At 42.4% G+C, this 18,123-nt stretch overlaps 1 protein-coding gene across 1 annotated transcript in view; it reads left to right on the plus strand.

Annotated features, from left to right (window-relative positions):
- Positions 1 to 18,123, plus strand: part of FSTL4 (follistatin like 4) — a 211,367-nt gene that overhangs the window by 102,089 nt on the left and 91,155 nt on the right. The window contains exons 5-6 of the mRNA XM_041397665.1: positions 10,030 to 10,220; positions 13,583 to 13,703. Coding sequence (XP_041253599.1) covers positions 10,030 to 10,220; positions 13,583 to 13,703 — 312 coding nt within the window. The remainder of the gene's footprint in view (positions 1 to 10,029; positions 10,221 to 13,582; positions 13,704 to 18,123) is intronic.

Below are 18,123 nucleotides of genomic sequence, written 5' to 3' on the forward strand. Positions count from 1 at the left end.
TGTTGGTCATTTTGTTTTGTTTTGTTTTCCATATTGGAAAGCAGTATTATGCAGTATCCCTTGTGGCTCTGATTGAGAATCCCTAGCACCCACCTTGCACCTGCCCAGTCACCTCTCTTGTCTTTTCTTCTCTTTCTTACCCTTTTATAACACCTCACTGTCTTCCCAGGCTCTTTCAATGCAGTGTTTGTCAGTCACTGAAGCAATTCATTACACTGTTTGTCTTGGGATGGGATCTTAAGTAATTAGACATTCTTAAGCTGTTTTGGTTGTTATTGTTAAAACACCTCTATAAAGGGACATTTTCCTCTCCTGCTCCCCTCCTCCCTTATCTACACCTTAGGATGCCACATCAAAAATTTAGCTTAATAGCATTTAAAACCAGAACAATGCAATCTGAAGACAAAATATAATTTAGAGAAAGTACACAACAGCCACAGAGAGTTGGGTGTGTGAGAATGTGTGTGTAAGAGCACATCTCTGTAGGGAGTAATAGATTTACAGCAGAGTGGGCTGTGTTTTGAGTAAATTAATCATTAGAAACAGACAGTTTTCAGCATAGGACTCATGCATAATTCACTCAGGATTTCTGTTATATTTACACTCACCTAATAGCTGAGACAAGCGATATAGGAGTTATGAGTTGTTTGCCTTGACTGCATGGTGTTCCTTCATCTGCATTGATGTTCATGACATTGTTTCTTCCCTATAGTTTGACAATAATTTTTAATTTTTTAACACAAAAATAACAGTTAGTACTCAGCAGGCAGCAAATATAATCAGATTTTTTTTTTTTGCATGTTTGCTTTTGTGCTTTCCCAGCACAGGCATTGCTGTTAGTTACATCTTCTTTATGCTAAATAGTTTTGGGGAATGCTGTCTGAGTGGATCTTTGGGAGAGATGTCCTGGCAGAATGAGAGCAATCATCCACCAAATCATCTAGAAATCCCTGGCTTGGGAATGTGTTTGGGCTCTTTGTGGGCAGTGCAGTATCACCTTGTAGTACCAGGAAGGCTCTGAGCCAGCTCAGAGGGTGGGCACTGAATTTTGGAAAAGCCACCCACTGCTGACTAGAAGCCAGAGGTTCTTGCAAACATGGCCATGGCCATTTTATTGCCAACCACAGAAGGATAAAATTCCCAGAAAACAGAGAAAACCCAGTCATTCAGAATGTGAGCTGCCTTAGTGAGAGCCATTGTATCCCGCAGCTCCTCGGACAGGACAGGTGTAACATGAGACGAGCACAACAGCAGAGCAGACCTGGGAAGGTGATGTGGAATATGGGACTTAGTGTTTGATGTACCAGATAAATGTGTAACAAAATTCAGTGGATGGAAATTGAAGCTAAACAAATTAAAAATAAAATATGTTTGCCCACTGAGACTAAGTAATCATTTGAAAAATTGCTCTTTGATGTTTAAATTAGGGCTGGAAGCCTTCCTGGGTGTGTGTGCTATAGAGCAAACAAATTATGGAGCTGCTGCAGGGAAAATCTTGTTGAACTTGGTGCAGGAGGTCAGAGTGTGCACATAATCCCTCTTGGCTTTAAAAATCTATAAATCTGTGGCACACTGCCTAGGTGGTGATAGGCACTTGATAAATTACCTTTATTGTGTGTTTTCCCACCTGCAGACTTCCTCCTGCCTCCCTCCCTGGGACTGCTCCTGCTCCCTTCCAGGCAGGACACAAATCTAGAACCTGCCTTTGGACTTGCCAAACCAAGTTGTAATTCTTGGGCTTCCCAAGAAAGGCTGCAAATTCATCCACCACTTTCTGTGCATTAGGGGCTGAGGCATACTATTCATTTAGCTTTATGCAGTTTGGAAGGTAATTGTTTAAGGTAGGAATAGAGTTTTTGTTTATAGAACTGGGAATTAATATTCTCATGCTGTAAGTTTTTAATATATTTTTAAAACTCACAGAGTAATAGATGGGTGCTTTTTCTAGTAATAAAATGAAATATTGAAACAAATATACACTGAGGCAAGCTTTAACTCTTCCAGGTTGTAAATGTCTATTGTTTAATAGTATCTACTTCATGGCATATATTCTATTCCATTTCTGTGATAAATTTGGTGAGCTCCCAGTTGCTGCTAAATTATATATGGATACCTGATAAATGTACATCTTATTAGCTGGAACACATCCCTAAGATAAGCAAGTTCGTTTGGATTTTTATTGTTAATTGAATTTTTTCAACAGAGGCAACTGAAGGATGTTCATGAATTTGCATGATGTTAAACATCTGCTCCTCCTCTTAGCAGGAACTGAACCAGAGTTTCACTTAACCTGTAAATTCAACTCAGGAATAAAACAGGTACTCAGCCTTTGAGGAGCTTGGTTGTGTGTAAAGGAGGCAGGCAGGTAATGCTGTGAGGGAACAGGATGTAATTAGCAGCATTGCCTTAATGTCACAGCTGTGGTGTGTGGCTTCCTCTGTGCACAGAGATGGTCTTCAGTGATGTTGGGAGGCAGCAGAAGGCTGATACCTGTGTTGCTATCAGGTGTTACAGGAGCACTGCAGTGGGGTGACGTGCTGTGTAATTGCTGCAGAACACAGCCTGGTGTTTTAGACGAAGATTTCTCTCAATGATCAGAAGCTAAATGGTTGTTATCACAGATGTTTATATATTAAGATTTGGGTTAATTTCTCTTCATCCTAAATTGGTTTGCTCAGACCTTGCATAGAATCCTGGAATCATTAAGGTTGGAAAAGACCTCCAAGATCATAAAGTCCAACCTTCAGCCAAATATGTCCGTTACCACTGTCCCATTGCAAAGTGCTGCATCTGCTCATTTTCTGAACTCTTCCAGAGTTGATGACTCTGCCTCTTCCCTGAGCAGCCTCTGCCAAGATTCAGCCACTCCTTCCATGGAGAATTTTTTCCTAATATCCAACCTGTAGTATTTACAGCCTATAAAAATCAGAGTTGGGAAGATTCAAAACTCACAGATATCTCTAAATTGGAAGAAATTGTCAGTTCCAAAAAGGTTTCTTGATGTTCTCCTCCTGCAGGTGCACTTGCTCAGAGGAGTCTGTTCATGTAAATTGTTGAGAAGAGTAGTTGTTTTCTTCTTTCAAACCACACAGGAAAATTGGGAGGAAAGTCCAGCCAAACTCTCCATGCCTGTGCAGAAACAAGCAATTAAAGGAAGAGGAAGATAAATAGAAAGAGACAGGTAAAAAATTTGCGTGGCAGAATGGGGATTTGCAAGGGGACCCCTGAAGAACTGAAGTCATCTTTAATTTTCCTGTCCCCATGTAAACTTGTTCTGTCGAGTCACACAGGCCATAATGCAACGGATCATTGGGGTAAAGAGTTCACATCATGTCTCACTCAGGCTCAGCAGTCTGATCTTTTGGGATCACATTTCCACTGTTCAGCCAACACTTTCATTTTTATGTAGGAAAATGGGCTGGTGCTGATGAGGAATTTTGCCATAAATGGCACAAGAATTAAGGAGCCACACTCAGAAATAAATTAATAACATTTTAGTTTAGTCATTTTCTGATCCTTCTAACAATGCCAGATAAAACCTGAGTGAAACACAGGGAAATGGCTGTTTTGAAAAGAGAACTTTTCTCCATCCCCCTTAATTTTGTCTAGGAATGTTATTTTCAGCAACGGTATTTTTTTGCCCTATAGATACGGATGAGAAAACAAATCTTAGTGCTCTCATCTCCTGCACGGAATTTCTTCCTGGAGCTTGGAAACTGCCATAGGAACCGCTGAAAATAGTCAGCACGGTCTGAGCGGATCTGTCAAATAAAATGACACCCCCAATGCCTCCTGCCTTGAATGCCAGAAATGACACTGTTCAGCCTGCTGCTAACTGCTCTTTATTGCCACATATGGAGGTGCTGAAGGGCTGCCTAGAAAATTAGTGCTACTGGAGTTCCCCGTTCAGTGGTGGGTTATTTGTACTGGGCTGTTACCATCGTCCCTCACAGGGACAGTGAGCAGGAGCACTGTCCTGCCGTGGTGGGTGGATTTCAGGCAGGTGATGGTGAGATCCAGGAGCCAAATGGGGCTGGCAGCTCCGTGTGGGCTGCTGGGTTACGTCCTATCTCACCTGCAGGGATAACACAGAGTCTAATCCTGTGTTGGGAGTGGCAGCACAGTTGCAGATTTTCAGGGGCTGGAGCCCAGATCTGAGAGCATATGGACTGGGTACCCATGCTCCAGCTGTGTGGAGATGCCACTCAGGGGAAACTTCTGGAGCGTTTTTGAAGGTCACAAGAAGTTTGAATCTCTGTGTATGCCTTGTTATGTCTTTCTTGATAATCACACACTCTTATACTTAGCCTGGATGCTAATGGCTGCACAGCTTCTCTCATGGATTTTAGGAAGAGTTGCAGGTGCCACCTGCCATTCTTGCAGCCCGTGTAGTTTTGCTGCAAAATAGCTCAGGAGCCAGTGGGACTCAAATCCCCTAAAGACTATTGTGTGTGTTCAGGCTCACATCTGCTGTCAGGTGATCTGCACACCAAGGTCTCAGAGATTGGTGCTCTGTAGGTGTTATCAGATCATTTTTGATATTTAAAGAAGTACTGACATTTCAAGTAATCACTGTATTGTAAGGCACCTTGCACGGTAATATTTCACTGGGAGAGTAGTTTCCCCATCAAAGGAAGCTCTTCACTTCCTCAGTTTATTTTTATTTTGTACCCTGCATTCCTTTGAAGGACACTTTCATCTCCAGCGTTGCTGTTCCTCTGTTATCTGCTTTTACTCAGAGCTGGGTTGAAGATTGCTCTGGAATCCAAGTGTAAAAACCTGCAGCAATTCACAGAAACCAGGAGTAAAATTTTTAAAGAGGACAATTATTGAGGGAGCTGGATTAATGATCTGTCATCACAATTTAGCTACATTCACCACTGACCTTTCACAGAGAGGATGCTCTTGATAAATGTAGATCATTACTGAGTTCTGACATAAAAACATAATGGCATTCTGTGTTCCTTGGCAGGCTGATCAATATTTTATCTGCCAAAGCATGCAGAAGTGCTAAACAGGATGAATTACGTGGCTGCTGCAAAACAGAGCAAGAAGCATCATTGCTTCTTGCAGAAATTTGACAGTTATTTGCTACATTTTAGCAATCACACCTTCATATCCTGGACTTTTCTTTTACTCTTCTTCTGTCTTATTGTTTTTCTTTCCCTGTCTCTTTTCTGTTTTTTTTCTTTTTTTTTCTTTTTTTTTTTTTTTTTTTTAATCAACAGTTCCAGGCTTCACTGGGTTCGAAAATGCTCTAAACTGATAAGAAGGGGGCTTGTTTCATTGGAGATCTTCCCCAGCATGAAAAGGGAAATAATGGACTAGAATTGAAGAATCAGTTTAGGGCAGAATAGTAGTTTTAATTTTAACTCATCCAGAATTTGTGTGGGTGTCTCTCTGTGTGTTGGTTCCCCAGCTGTGTGGTGGGGATGGTGCCTGAGTACACGCAGGGGGTCAGCTGGCAGTACCACACGGGCACCTGGAACACGCGTGGTGGCATTTCCGATGTTTAGAAACAGGGCAGGGAAGGAATGCTTCAAAACCCATCTCTAAAAAGCAGTGGTGGCCAGCTAAAATCATAGAATCACAAAATCCTGAGTTAGAAGGAGCCCACAAGGATCATCAAATCCAGCTTCTGGCCCTGCACAGGATAACCCAGGAGTCCCACCATGTGCCTGAGAGCATTGGCCAAATGCTCCTTGAGTTCTGTCAGGCTTGGTGCTGTGACCATTCCCTGGGGAGCCTGTTCCTGTGTGCAGACACCCTCTGGGGGAAGAACCTTTTCCTAAGATCCAGCCTAAACCTCCCAATACAGGTTGCAATTGTGGGCAGAATCCATGTCCCTGGGAAGCTCTAACAAGGAAACCAAGCTGAGAGACATGCATTAGCGAGACCTACCAAGGAGAGCAGCCTGAGATGAGATAAACTGCTAATGATGAGCTTGTGTTGCAAAGGAAACTGCTGGGGGCAGTCAGCAGAGAGAGAGGAGAGTGGGGATAAGTGAGAGGGCACACAGACAGCTTTTCTGACATTCTTTTTGCTTAACAGCCAGATTTGTAATACCTGGAAGAACAGAACCAGAGGTGGCAGAAGCCTACAGAGACAGTATTTAGTAGATAAAGTTGGTAGATGCTTGGCACAGTGTAAGAAGATTACAGATGTCAGGACAGCAGGAGACAGTGAGAGGGAAGGAGAGGAAATACAGAGCTTTGCTCTCCAAGACTTGTAAACCAGCTCAGTGTCAGCAGTCTCTGAGGAACTTTTGGTTAAAAGATGCAATAATAATGCTTAGAAATGAGGGGAAGGATCTTTGCTGCAGGAGAGTCTTGCTGTCTTTGGTATTGACTTTCCAGATGTTTCCAGTAGCCTGAATGTGTCTCCTCCATAACTTGGCTGAGCAGGCAGTGTCTTTTCTAGGACATCCATGTCTGGTTGCTGAAGTGCCTTATTTTGTTTGAAATAAATGGCATTAGGTCTGGGTTGTGCAGCAGCACATCAGCTCAGACGTCCCAGGCACAGATAATTTCTGAGCTTTGGTCAGACAGTATAAAGTTATAATAGTTTCAGGTCAGAGTCTTCAGCTGACCTGGAGCAGTTTTCCTTCTGTTCTTCCACTACAGTAAGAATAAGTATTAAAAATATACATATATATAGATATGCATATATATAGATACAGATATATATTACAGTTGTAAGTGCATTTTTATATTGATTTTCTATTGGACTTTCTTTTATTCCAAAGAAGAAAATTATCAATCTCACACCCTGGGACAGAACTTTATTGCTTTTACTTGTGTGCTGCTAAAGAGCTCAGCACTGCTGGCTCTGACCAACTGCTTCTGTGTCACTGCAGCCCTCAGATGTCGGGGATGGCAGGGAAAACGTGCAAAGGTGTGAGACCCATGCAGTCTGTCACATCCACACTGTGGAGAGAGGCTTGGGATCCACTTCCAGCAGAGCTGGAGAGTGTAATTTTCTCTGGAAGAAAGTGAAGGTATTGATTTGACAGGGGCTAGAAGCACCTCCTGACTTTCTGCCTGCAGCATATGTTAGCAACATGTGAAACTGGACTTATTTTTTAAATAAGAGACATAATTGTCCTACTGCTGGGTTTCTTTGATGTGTTCACCATGGACTGGCCTTACCCTGCTGTGCAGGATGGGGGTCTGCTGGATCCATGACCCTGAACATAGCAAGTGTGTAATGGGGAAAAATGTATTATGAGTTTATAGCAGCATTTGGGAATTGCTGCCAGTGGCTGTCACCAGCTCTGTGCTTCTGTGCTTTCCTTTATTTCACTCTTAGTGCCCATCACACTTGCCTGGAAGCTGCAGCATGGTTGTGACCCCCAAGGTAATGTGACCTCCCCCCAAGGTAAATGGGCACATTTACCTTGGGCTGCCTTGCAGCCCAGATCAGTTTTTCAAGAAAAGCAGTTTTGTGGTGGCTTTGTTTTCTGAGCATGGAACAATCCGGGCGGGTTGTAATTCCGTGAAAGGAGATCACTGTCTCCTGGTTCTCACACCATGCTTGGGGGAACTGGGGGTTCAGCCTGAGAAAAGGAGGCAAGGGGACTTGGGGACTTTCTCCTTCTCTGTAACTACTTGAAAGAAAGTTGTAGCCAAGAGAGGGTCGATCTCTTCTTCCAAGTAGTAAATGACAGGATGAGATGAAATGGCTTCAAGTTGTACCAGGGGAGGCTTGGGTTGAGGATTAGGAAAAAATTCTTCTGGATTGACTCCATCCAGCCCAGGATCATGGTGGAGTCCCCATCCCTGGAAGTGTGAACAAGCCCCATGTAGATGTGACACTTGGGTTAGTGCTGAGGGAGGAAGGCTGGGAAAGCCTTGCTCAGGTAACAACAAATATCTACCAAAAAAAGTCCCAGCTGCTGAAAACAAACCTGGAGGGTGTAAAGCCAGAGCTGCTTTGTCCTGTCCTTGTGGGGAGCACAGGGTAAGTGGATCAGCCCACCCAGCTGTCACCATGCACATTGCCTGTAGCACTGCTCTGCTCACTAATGGAAGCCACAAAGCAGAAACAGAAGTGGAAGAAAATTAAATCGCTTTCACTGTCCCCATTAGCCCTAGATACATTTCTGGGATTAACTTTTGATTGAAAATAAAATTGCAGCTAAGAGAAAAAATATTATTGCAGTAGCTAAAACAGTATATACAACAGAATAGCTTGATTAAATGGATACAGTAATCAGGTTTTCTCTTAAATAAGCTGGTGATTGAATGAAAATATATATATATATATATATATATATACTGCCTTCACAAACCATCAAATGACAAGGTTGGAAATAAAGAAGTCAAGAATAATAAACAAAACTAATAGTAGCTGAATAGCCTTTTTTGTGCAAAACAAGACTGATCCCAAGTGGGACACTGTTTTTTGGAGGTTGTTTAGAGGGAAGGAAAAATTTATCAGCTGCTTAATATCCCTGAGCAGCAGGAAACTCTCCAAACTAGATGGGACTGAGTTCAGGGTAGGAAATAGCCTTGTCTTGCAGTTCTTGTCCATGTAGCAGGAGGGCACTGACCTGACTGGTGAGCACGTGTTCAGCCTCTGTGTCCTCTCTTACCTTCTCAGGTCATAATGCTTTTGAAGTTGTGAGCACAAAATATGAAGGGTGAAAAAAAAAACCTTGACAGTAGATGGGTTTGCTATCAGAGAAGTGCCTCCCACCTGAAATTTTAATTGGGTTTCAGCTGGAGTGGGACCAAGAGGTCCAAAATGTTGCAGCTCAGCAAGAAAGGGACAGGAACATTAGCTGTCACTGTGCCAGAGTCTTCTGTTATTTTTCAGTGGAATAATGTTTAGAGTCTTTGGGGAGCTAATGTACAAGGGTATTGTCCCTTAAACTGAGGTGGGACCATGTTGTCTTAGATTTAAGATTAAATCTTAGATTTAATCCAAGAGGATCAGTGATGGGATTTAAAAGAAAAGGTTTGTTTTAAACCCAGTATTGCAGAGAGTAAGGCTATTTACATTATAGGGAAGTTACATTGTAGGCATAAGGACATCTGAGGGGAGCAGCTGGAGGTGCTGGTGCTGTTGGTGGGGTAGGGCTGATACCCACAGGTGTGGGACAGCTGGAGCCTGAGGGTGCTCCAGGGTCTGCTCCAAGGCTCCTGCAAGGCACCGGCCACTGTGCTCTGCACTAAAGAAAACAGATTTGCACAGAAGGACAGCTGCCATTTCTCATTCTGCTGAGTTCTGCCAGCCAACAGATGAGCAGAAAAGGGCCATAAAATCTTATACCACTTTGGGCATGTGGATGTATTTCCTTGAGGAAGGGAAGAGCTGTGGGAGAGCTGGATGCTGCGGGCACAGCATGAGCTTTCAGGGTCAGGAGGGTTCAGTCTGATTTCTTCAGTCAAGCCAGAGTCACTTCAGGGAGAGTGGCTGGAGGGCTTTTCCCTGATAATAACCTTTTTCCCTGGTCAGGGACAGGACAGTATTTATTTCAGCCTGCAGCTGAAATGAGGGGTGATGAGAGCAGGCACTAGTGACACCACAGCTGCAGGGGCTCCCCACAGCCCTGCACTCCTCACTGTCCTTCCTCTGGCCTTCTACCACCCCAGGCTGCCTCTGAGGATTCCCTGAGATCAGCCCCATGTTTGACACAGGGTGACAGTCTGAGGAACCAGTTACAGTAGTGCAACTTTCTAAACATCAGCTTCCCCAGGTTTATTTATTACTTTATGGGATAAATTTATTCATATAGAAAAGCATAGAGCCAATTTAATATTTGTGGGAGTTCCAAAACTGAGTGTGGCAGTCTGTAACTGAAGCCCTGTAAAATCTGGAAGGTAACATGCTGAAGAGTATCCCTGACAGCAGGATTTAGAAAATCTGCCAGCTATTACAAAAGGTAACGACTACAGGAGCTCCTCAGGTGCACAGCTGAGTGGAGCTGAATGTGCAGACATATGTGCCTAATTTTTCCTTTTAGGACCTCATTCCTTGGAAAAGATGAAGGTAATGCACGTGCAGTAATGCTGTCTTCTCTCTCAGGGGACAGCTGCACCATGGCAGACTACAGCCGGCTCAAGAGCATCCTGCTGGACCTGCAGGCTCGCCGGCAGAGCCCGCCCAGCAGCCTGGCCAAGGACAGGCTAGCCCAGAAGCGCTTCCTGATTGAAGAGCTGTTTAAGCACTTGGATCTGAACAGTGATGGGCATCTCAGCAGCTCTGAACTGGCTCAGGTAGGTCTATTGTTCAGTGAGAATGGGATTATGAAGTGGATTTTCATTCAAAGTGTGAATAGAATGTAACACAGCAGCACTCAGGTGGGAATGGTCATTTGTACCTGTCCAGGCAGCAGGAAGTAAAGAAGGAAAATCTAACACAGTCAATGAGTCTTTCTCTGCGTCTCCCAGGAGTCAGCATTGTCTCAAACATTTGAGGCTCATCTCCAAACAAAAAACATGGCAGTTTTCCAGCCCCATCTGTACTCCTCAAAATAGATAATAATCCTTTGCTCTGCTAACTGACATTTTCTGAAGTATATCAGTTAGCCGGCTTGGGGACAATCTAGATTTTTTTAGGTGCATGTAAGTTAGGCAGCAATCTCTCAATTCTTCTCCCTGCCTTCTGGACTGTGCATTAGCATAGAGTAATGTGACGGCAAAGTTGAGATGTTTTTCAACAGATATATTGTCCTAAAATCCCTGGGCAGATGCTGAAATGTGGATTAGCAGAAATAGGTAGAAAAGGTAAGAGCTTGAAAAAACTGTTATTTTTAATTTCAGGTGTGCTGCGCTGTTGGAATTCATCTCCTTGGTAAAGTGAGCCAAACAGCCATCTGGGCACTCACCCTGGGTACTCTGTGTCCTCAAATTGCAATTTGCACATGCAGACCAGGGAAAACAGTCCTGTAAAATGTCCTTTCCATTCCATTGTGTCATCCATGAGAAGAATTAGCAAATGCCTTTTAAGAGCCCTTTGGAAGCCACTCCTATCTAGGACCTATTCCAGTTTCCAAAGTTGCTCCTTCATAGAATTTTGGAATGGTTTGGGTGGGTAGGCACCTTAAAGCTGACCTCATTCCACCCCCTGCCATGGGCAAGGACACCTGCCACTAAACCAGGTTGTTCAGAGTAAGTTCACCTTTGAGTGTCTCATCTGCACTCTTACTTCCCAGGGAGCACAGAGTGTGTTGCGGGCACGAGCCTGCTCCTCCCTGAGCTTGCTCCTCTCCAGGACAGTTTGTGCTGCATTTTTGTCCTCAGGCTGTTGACAGGCTGCTTGATCCTTTCCACACAATGCAAAGTGTCAGCATAAATTCCCTTAGATCTCAGGGATATGAATATATGCAATATTTCCTCTGAAGGCAATGATTTTTTCATAAAGACATGGTAGCTATAAGAAAACACTTTTATCTGAATTCAAAGCCAGTTTTACATAGTGGCATCTAAGTGTCTCTTCTATTGTCCAATTTTTTTTGCCCTTTTTACATGAAACTTATTTTATTAGGATTTTAAATCTCTCATGGAAATAAAGGTTTGGCAGCCTGCAAGCAATTGTTATTGCAAAGGAGCTCAGGCAGTGCTCTAAGGTCTGCCTCGAAGTTCCTCTGGGCTTTGTTTGCAGATGTACCTGGAGCCCAGGTCTCTCTCACAAGTGCAAACACAGATATTGGCTACTCTTATTTTAATTCTTCTCACTGTTACCAAAATCAGAAAATGTGCCTGAACATCTGGAGCCCACTACAGCTGGATGGACCAGACTTAAGTTCAGCCCCAGCCAGGAGCCCTCTCACCCGACCATTCCCCATGCAATCCGGCCACCAGCATGGCTGCATTGACAGTGGGATCACCTCTCAAAAGACAAAATAATGCCTATTAATGCACAGTTTAGATAAGCCATGAGTGCTTTTAACCATGAGATGAATGACTCTGGTCTGAGGCCCCTTGGTGTCAGCATGGCTGAGTCCCAGCCAGGCTGGAGCGTATCCGTGGGCAGCTCTGGGCTCTCACAGTTGATTTGTAGCATGCCAATTCTTTATTTTTCTCTTTAACAAGATGATTTTTATGTGCCCTTACAAAACTGGTTTATCCACCCAGGTTTCAAGGGACTTTTTTTTAGGTAATGAGCAATTTTTAATTACCCAGGTTATAGTCTTAACAGAACTCTTCTTACCTATTTCTTTGGTGGATTTGTAATTGATTTGCATTAGCTCTCTGTTTTGAAGCTCTCTGCAACTTTAAATTTCCCCCAGAGATAGGAATTTCATTGCCCATGGGCAGAGGAAGCTGAGCTGAATGTGGTGCTGTGAGATCTTGTTCCCTCTGACTGCTGGATGAGCTGGTGCTGTGCCTTTGCTTTGTTTTATTTAAAAGAAAAATAGTCTCTCAAGCACTATAACTTTGTCTGAGCAAAAACTCAAGGCAGGTAACTTGCACTGCTGCAGTAAAAAGTGATTTTTAAGACTTGGAAGTGGATCTTTAGGAGTCTCATTGCAGAAGGATTCACCCCAAAGGAGAGTCTCTCCAGGGGGGATGGTCCTTCACTGACTCAGCACCCATTTGTGTGTTCTTCACAATAGAATTGCTTTGAGCAAAACAGTGGCAACAGATGGCCCATCCCCTTCTCTTTAGAGCTGGTTTGCCTCCTGTCTGCTGGTAGACCCTGTCCAGTATTTTCCCTCTGGACTCAACAATGAAATTGCCACGTAGGTTTGCAACCATGGATATATAAGATTATTAACAATGGTGGTAATTGGAATGTTATTTCCATTTAAATCTTTAATGTATTTTAAAGTCAGATTCATAAATCTACTAAGTGTGTCACAGCTGAAGTGTTTTCCACTTTTTTTTTCCCTGACGTTAAATCAAAAGGACTAGTAAAAACTTGTCTTATGAAAAGTCAATCAATTTTCTATACAAAGGGTACACAATGGGAAATTTCTATCTTTAGAGGATTGATCTTGGAAGTTATGGTTGATCTCACTTTTATTGAATATTTTTTACTTGCTAGGTGAAGGGTCATTTTTTAAGCATTATTACTTTAAATTGCTTCAACATAATGGGTCAAGACTAGAATAGTAAATAAAAGAGTCCCTGGCCTACAGGAAAAAGCTTTCCTCTCTGGAAGATGCAACAGTTCAGCAGATTTGTTCATGTTCTGCCATAAATTCAGAGAACCCAAATGAAATGTTGAAAAAACAAAAGAAACAAACTGTCAGGGGTTGGAAAAGCACATCAGTATTGAGTACAATCCACTGCCGCCTGTTCTAGTCCTAAAATCAGGGAATACAATTTTGTCCTTACTTACTGAGGAGAAAGGAGAAGCAGACTTTCCTTTTTCCCTGTGGAATATTTTTTTTTTTTAGTCCATTCTCAAAAAGAAAATGCATTTCTGTGCTGCTGGTAAAGGAAAGGGCTCTTCAGTCCATGGTCCATGAATTGCTGCAGGAAATATCTTGACAGAAAGCAAATACTATGATAATATATCTGTTATCTACCTATTCCACAAAGGTCATTTAATGGAAAATCTGCCAGGTGGGCCAGGCCAGCAGTGTGTAGCATTGCATTCCATGTAAGGTTACCTGTTCTCTTTGCTGCAGCCAATGAAGAAGGAGGACCTGGAGGATGATTTACTGGGTTGTACACTTGAAGACCTTCTCCAGTTTGATGATTACAATAATGATGGCCACCTGACCCTGCAGGAGCTCTACACAGCCTTCCGTGAGTCCCTGCTTTGGTCTGTCCTGGCTGTTTGAAGCATGGCAATATCTGTGAGGGCACTGTTGTCTTCCTAGACATGGTCAGCCAAGATGATCCCTTTTTTGTCTTTAATGGCATGAAAACACTTTGGAAGCCTTGTTCCCAAGGTGTCTGTGCTCCACAGCGTGGAGCAGGAGGTTGGTACAGGTGTGTCAAGTTTATTGTTTTCTTCGGTGTCGTCTTGTGCTTCTTGTTGATGGCAAGGGAGAGGTGGTGGCCTGGCCAAAGTCTCTAGACCTGAGTACATGGTTTGATTAACCCTGAAGAAGCAAGATGGAAACCTGTCCAAAGCTCCTGTGGTAATACGAGTTAGTTTGCTGTGGGGAAGATGTTTACTGAATATTTTGCCTGGGAATTATGTTTTCTACATGTTGTTTCCATGTTAATGAGTGTATTAGAGTGTGCAGTCATGACACAAATCTCAGCATCCTGTGCAAGGATCGGGGGATCACAGAGCTACTTAAACAGTATTTATGTAATACTTATATTATCCCATTCTTCTTCATAAATTTATGTTCTTGCTTTAAGTTATGCATTTGCTGAAGTCCTTCCCTGGAAAAGGCCCACACTGTCTCCTTCATCTGGGTCACAGAAAGTTGTATTGTTGCCCATTCCTTCGGGACACTAAAGAAAAAGGGAAATACGCATGGTTATTCATTAATCAGGATAGTGAGCTACAGAGAACTTGGGTATGGTTAAGACATTGTGGCTAAAACTGAAGCACAATTCAATCATTGACCCTGTTGAGTACAGGGAAAGGGCCAATAACAAGTGGTTACCTCTTAAGCAGGATTATTTTCTAAAGAGGGTAGTGCCTGTTTTCTTGATTTACTGCTTTTCATTAAAAAAACCCAATTTAGATGATAATCACAGAATAGTTTGGGTTAGAATGGACCTTAAAGATTATCAAGTTCCATGCCCCTACCATGGGCAGGGACACCTGGCACTAGTCCAGGTCACTCCAAGCCACATCCAGCCTGGCTTTGAACACTTCCAGGGATGGGGCACCCTGTGCCAGGGCCCCACCACTCTCACAGGGAGGGATATCTTCCTAAAATACCCAGTCTAGCCCTGCACTCTGTCAGTTTGAAGCCATTCTCCCTTGACCTATTATACCATGCCCTTGTCAAAATTCCCTCTTCAGCTCTCCTGTAGGCAGCCTTTAAATACTGGAAGGTATTTAAAGTGCTTTAGGATTAGCCCCAGTTGTCACCATGGACCTGTTTGAACCACACATGCATTTAATTCAACACAGCAGATATACAGTAAAACATAAAAATCTCATACATTAAGAAGGCATAAAGGGTATTAACCCAGCTATAAAGGCTTGACATGAAGTTATTTGGGGGCATATTTAGATCAATGGGTTCTCAAAATCACATCAACTTAAACCCAAATTCCAATAATTATTTCTATGGGTTTTGGTTCAGGGAATTTTAAGTAGGCAATGAAAATAAGACAAGTACAAAATATTAGCCAATTAATAGCAATAATATTGATAAACAGCACAATTATCATAACAAAACACAAGGTGTAACAATGACTGTTTGTCAGAGGAATTTTGTAACTGAACAGAACTGCTCACCAACTGAAGCTGAAAACTAGACTGACTTCTCCATTTTCAGTTTTCCCAGAATCCTGACTTTTATCAAGAGCAGGTAATGGCTCACAAGCTTTTAATTTAAAAGCAAAGTTAATTCCTTGCAACTTTTGAAATTTTGGGGAACCTGGAAGCAGATTTAGTGCCTGGTTGAAGTATATTTTTTCCTTTTACTTTATTAAATGATGTTGGAAAAATACTTTAAACACTTAAGGGCACACTTTGGTTTATGAAAATTTTGTTTATCAGATTTCTGCTTTGTTATGAGTCAGAATTTGGCTTGCAGCAGTAGTTTAAAGGTACAGCATCCTGCACATTTCTCCTCTTTTTTGCCTATTAGAGATATCTTTTTGTTGCTGAAGTTTACCCAAGCCATGAATTGTGGCTGCCACAGGCTGGCAGCAAGGTGTGGGCATGGCTGCACAGCAAGCTGAGTAACATAATTACCAGAATTCAGTGACATCAGAAAGTTTCAATCTAATTTATCCTCTCAAAAACTCTGTCACATCTGTTTCCATGCTCTGTGCTCTGGTGGAGTGTCACAGTGTTGGAAAGGTTTGAAAATGACCTTGATAGTGTGAAGAGCTGCCCAATCTGACATTCTTGTGCTGCATTAGAAGTTGTATTTCATTTTAGAGAGTCTTGTGGCCTTGTTGTAACCCACAGAGCCACAAAATGGCCTCTTTCTCTCACTCCATGTGTGTCTCTTGCTTTCCCTTGATCCATCCTTTCTCTCTAAGACTTTCAGGGATCCAAGGTTATTTTTCTGCCCCACCATGTTGATTATCTGTAAATAAATGAAAAGTGTATGAATGAGATAAATCCGGAGTCTTACATTTTCTGAAATGTGGTTTTGCCAGTACAAGCACTACATCTAATAGGTGCTATTTTTAATCATAACTTCTAACTGTTGTCATATGCATTTTAATGCACAGTTTTGGATTATGGACAGAAATAGTGGCCTTCTTTCTAAACCTACCATCTTTCTTCTGGTTTTCTGAAAGTTCTTTTGTTCCTTAATCCCAAGGATAGAACTGTTGAGCGTTTTCTTGCATCTATGAGAATGACTAGAAATATCTGTTAACACAGGATTAAAGTGTCAGCTTTCAAATTGCCTTAATCATACACAAGTAGTGCATGAGGCAGATGAAACACTCCCCTGGCAGCTCTGGTAAGAACCACTTGTAGGTGTCTTCTAATTCCTCATTAATAATTTTTTATTAGATAAGGAGTCTCAGGGCCGTAATTTAAAAAAAAAATAATTTGATATGATTATCTTGAGATTTTTCACATGCCAAAAATAGAGTACTAGAAAGATTATTTGTCTGTTGTCTTTTCTTTAAGTTGTCACAAAGATTCAATACATGACTAATAAATGAAAGGCTTAGTTGTCATAAGAGCTAAAGCAATGCATGCATCTAATTAATCAGCGCAGAGATAGCCTGGTGAGTTGGCAAGCACATCACCCAGCTGAGTCATACGTTTAAGAATGCTCAGATGGGTGGTTTTTAGATATAACTTCTGGCTCTGTATCTGACTGGAAGTCATTAAAATTAGGCATGGCACTTCTGGCATTCCTGTTGTCTTCCCTAATGGGCAAGTGGCAGGTTGGCAGATGTGAAAGCCCAACTTAAGAAAAAAGTCTGTGTAACCTTCTAGATCTGTATCATCATCATCATCATCAATGTGGACAGGTCAATTTGTAATACAGATAATTGTGGGAGAGGGAAAAGATGCATTCCATCAAAATGCCTTTATCCTGCCACCACTGTTTAGCTAATAAGGAGTTATTAAACCAACAAAAAAATCCCCTAAAGTCTAGATTATAGCCCATTACTTTCCTGATGTCATAGCTAGACCAAAACAGCCTACAAAGGAAGTTTGAAAGAAAAATACTGAATTGTGATTTTTCAGTCCAGTTGTTATTTGCTGTGGCCTGTTGCATATAAGTTACATGTAGACAGAAAATTGCTGTTTCTGTAAGATGAGAGGCATGTCATCTATGGATATATTGCTATCTAAAAAACACAACTAGGGACATTTTTCATGCAGGAATGAATGCAGCAGCAGCTGCAGCATTAATGTGCTCTTAACTCCAATTAAGGAGTATAAGACAACATTTTTCTTTACTCCCTGATTCTGTTTTAGCTCAAATCTTCCTTTTTTAATATGTCCTTAATATTAACTGAAAAAGCACAAGGAAGAAATATGAAAATGAGATGTACACACTTTAGCAGGAGGTCAGGGAAATGCTGGGTCACAGCCAGGGAGGGTGGATGGTGCCAGCCCCCGGCCCTGGGCTCTCCCAGCACCACAACCAGGGGCTGGGAGACCAGACTGAATTTGAATGAACTGGGTGAAAAAATGAATTTGAGAGCCTGGGCTGGGCAGAGGTGCCAGGTAAGCCACTGCCATTGCAGAGAAGCAGTGTTGGACTGGCTCCAGATTTACTGCAGTGATCCTAAAATCTCCAGGAGCTGTACTCCCCACAGCTGTGTGGTGTGGAGAAGGGAGCAATCCATTCCTGATTCCTCCAACATACTCCAGAGGCTCCTTAGAAGTGTGGAGTATGAGAGATCTGTTTTTGAGTTGCGCATATTTCTGTTTCACTAGAAACTATTTTAGGGCAGAAATTTTAATTGTCCCCAGATTGTGAGGATTGGTGCTGAGGACGAAAAAGCAAAGCTCTACATTGAGAAACAGGGAGTGAAAGATAAAAAGGGACTTACAGGGTCAAGTGGGAGAGGAGGATGTTGAGTGAGGAAGAAGCTTCCAGCAGGG

This window comes from Onychostruthus taczanowskii, unplaced genomic scaffold, assembly GCF_017590055.1.
Source record: "Onychostruthus taczanowskii isolate IOZ18803 unplaced genomic scaffold, ASM1759005v1 scaffold14, whole genome shotgun sequence".
NCBI classification, from domain to species: domain Eukaryota; kingdom Metazoa; phylum Chordata; class Aves; order Passeriformes; family Passeridae; genus Onychostruthus; species Onychostruthus taczanowskii.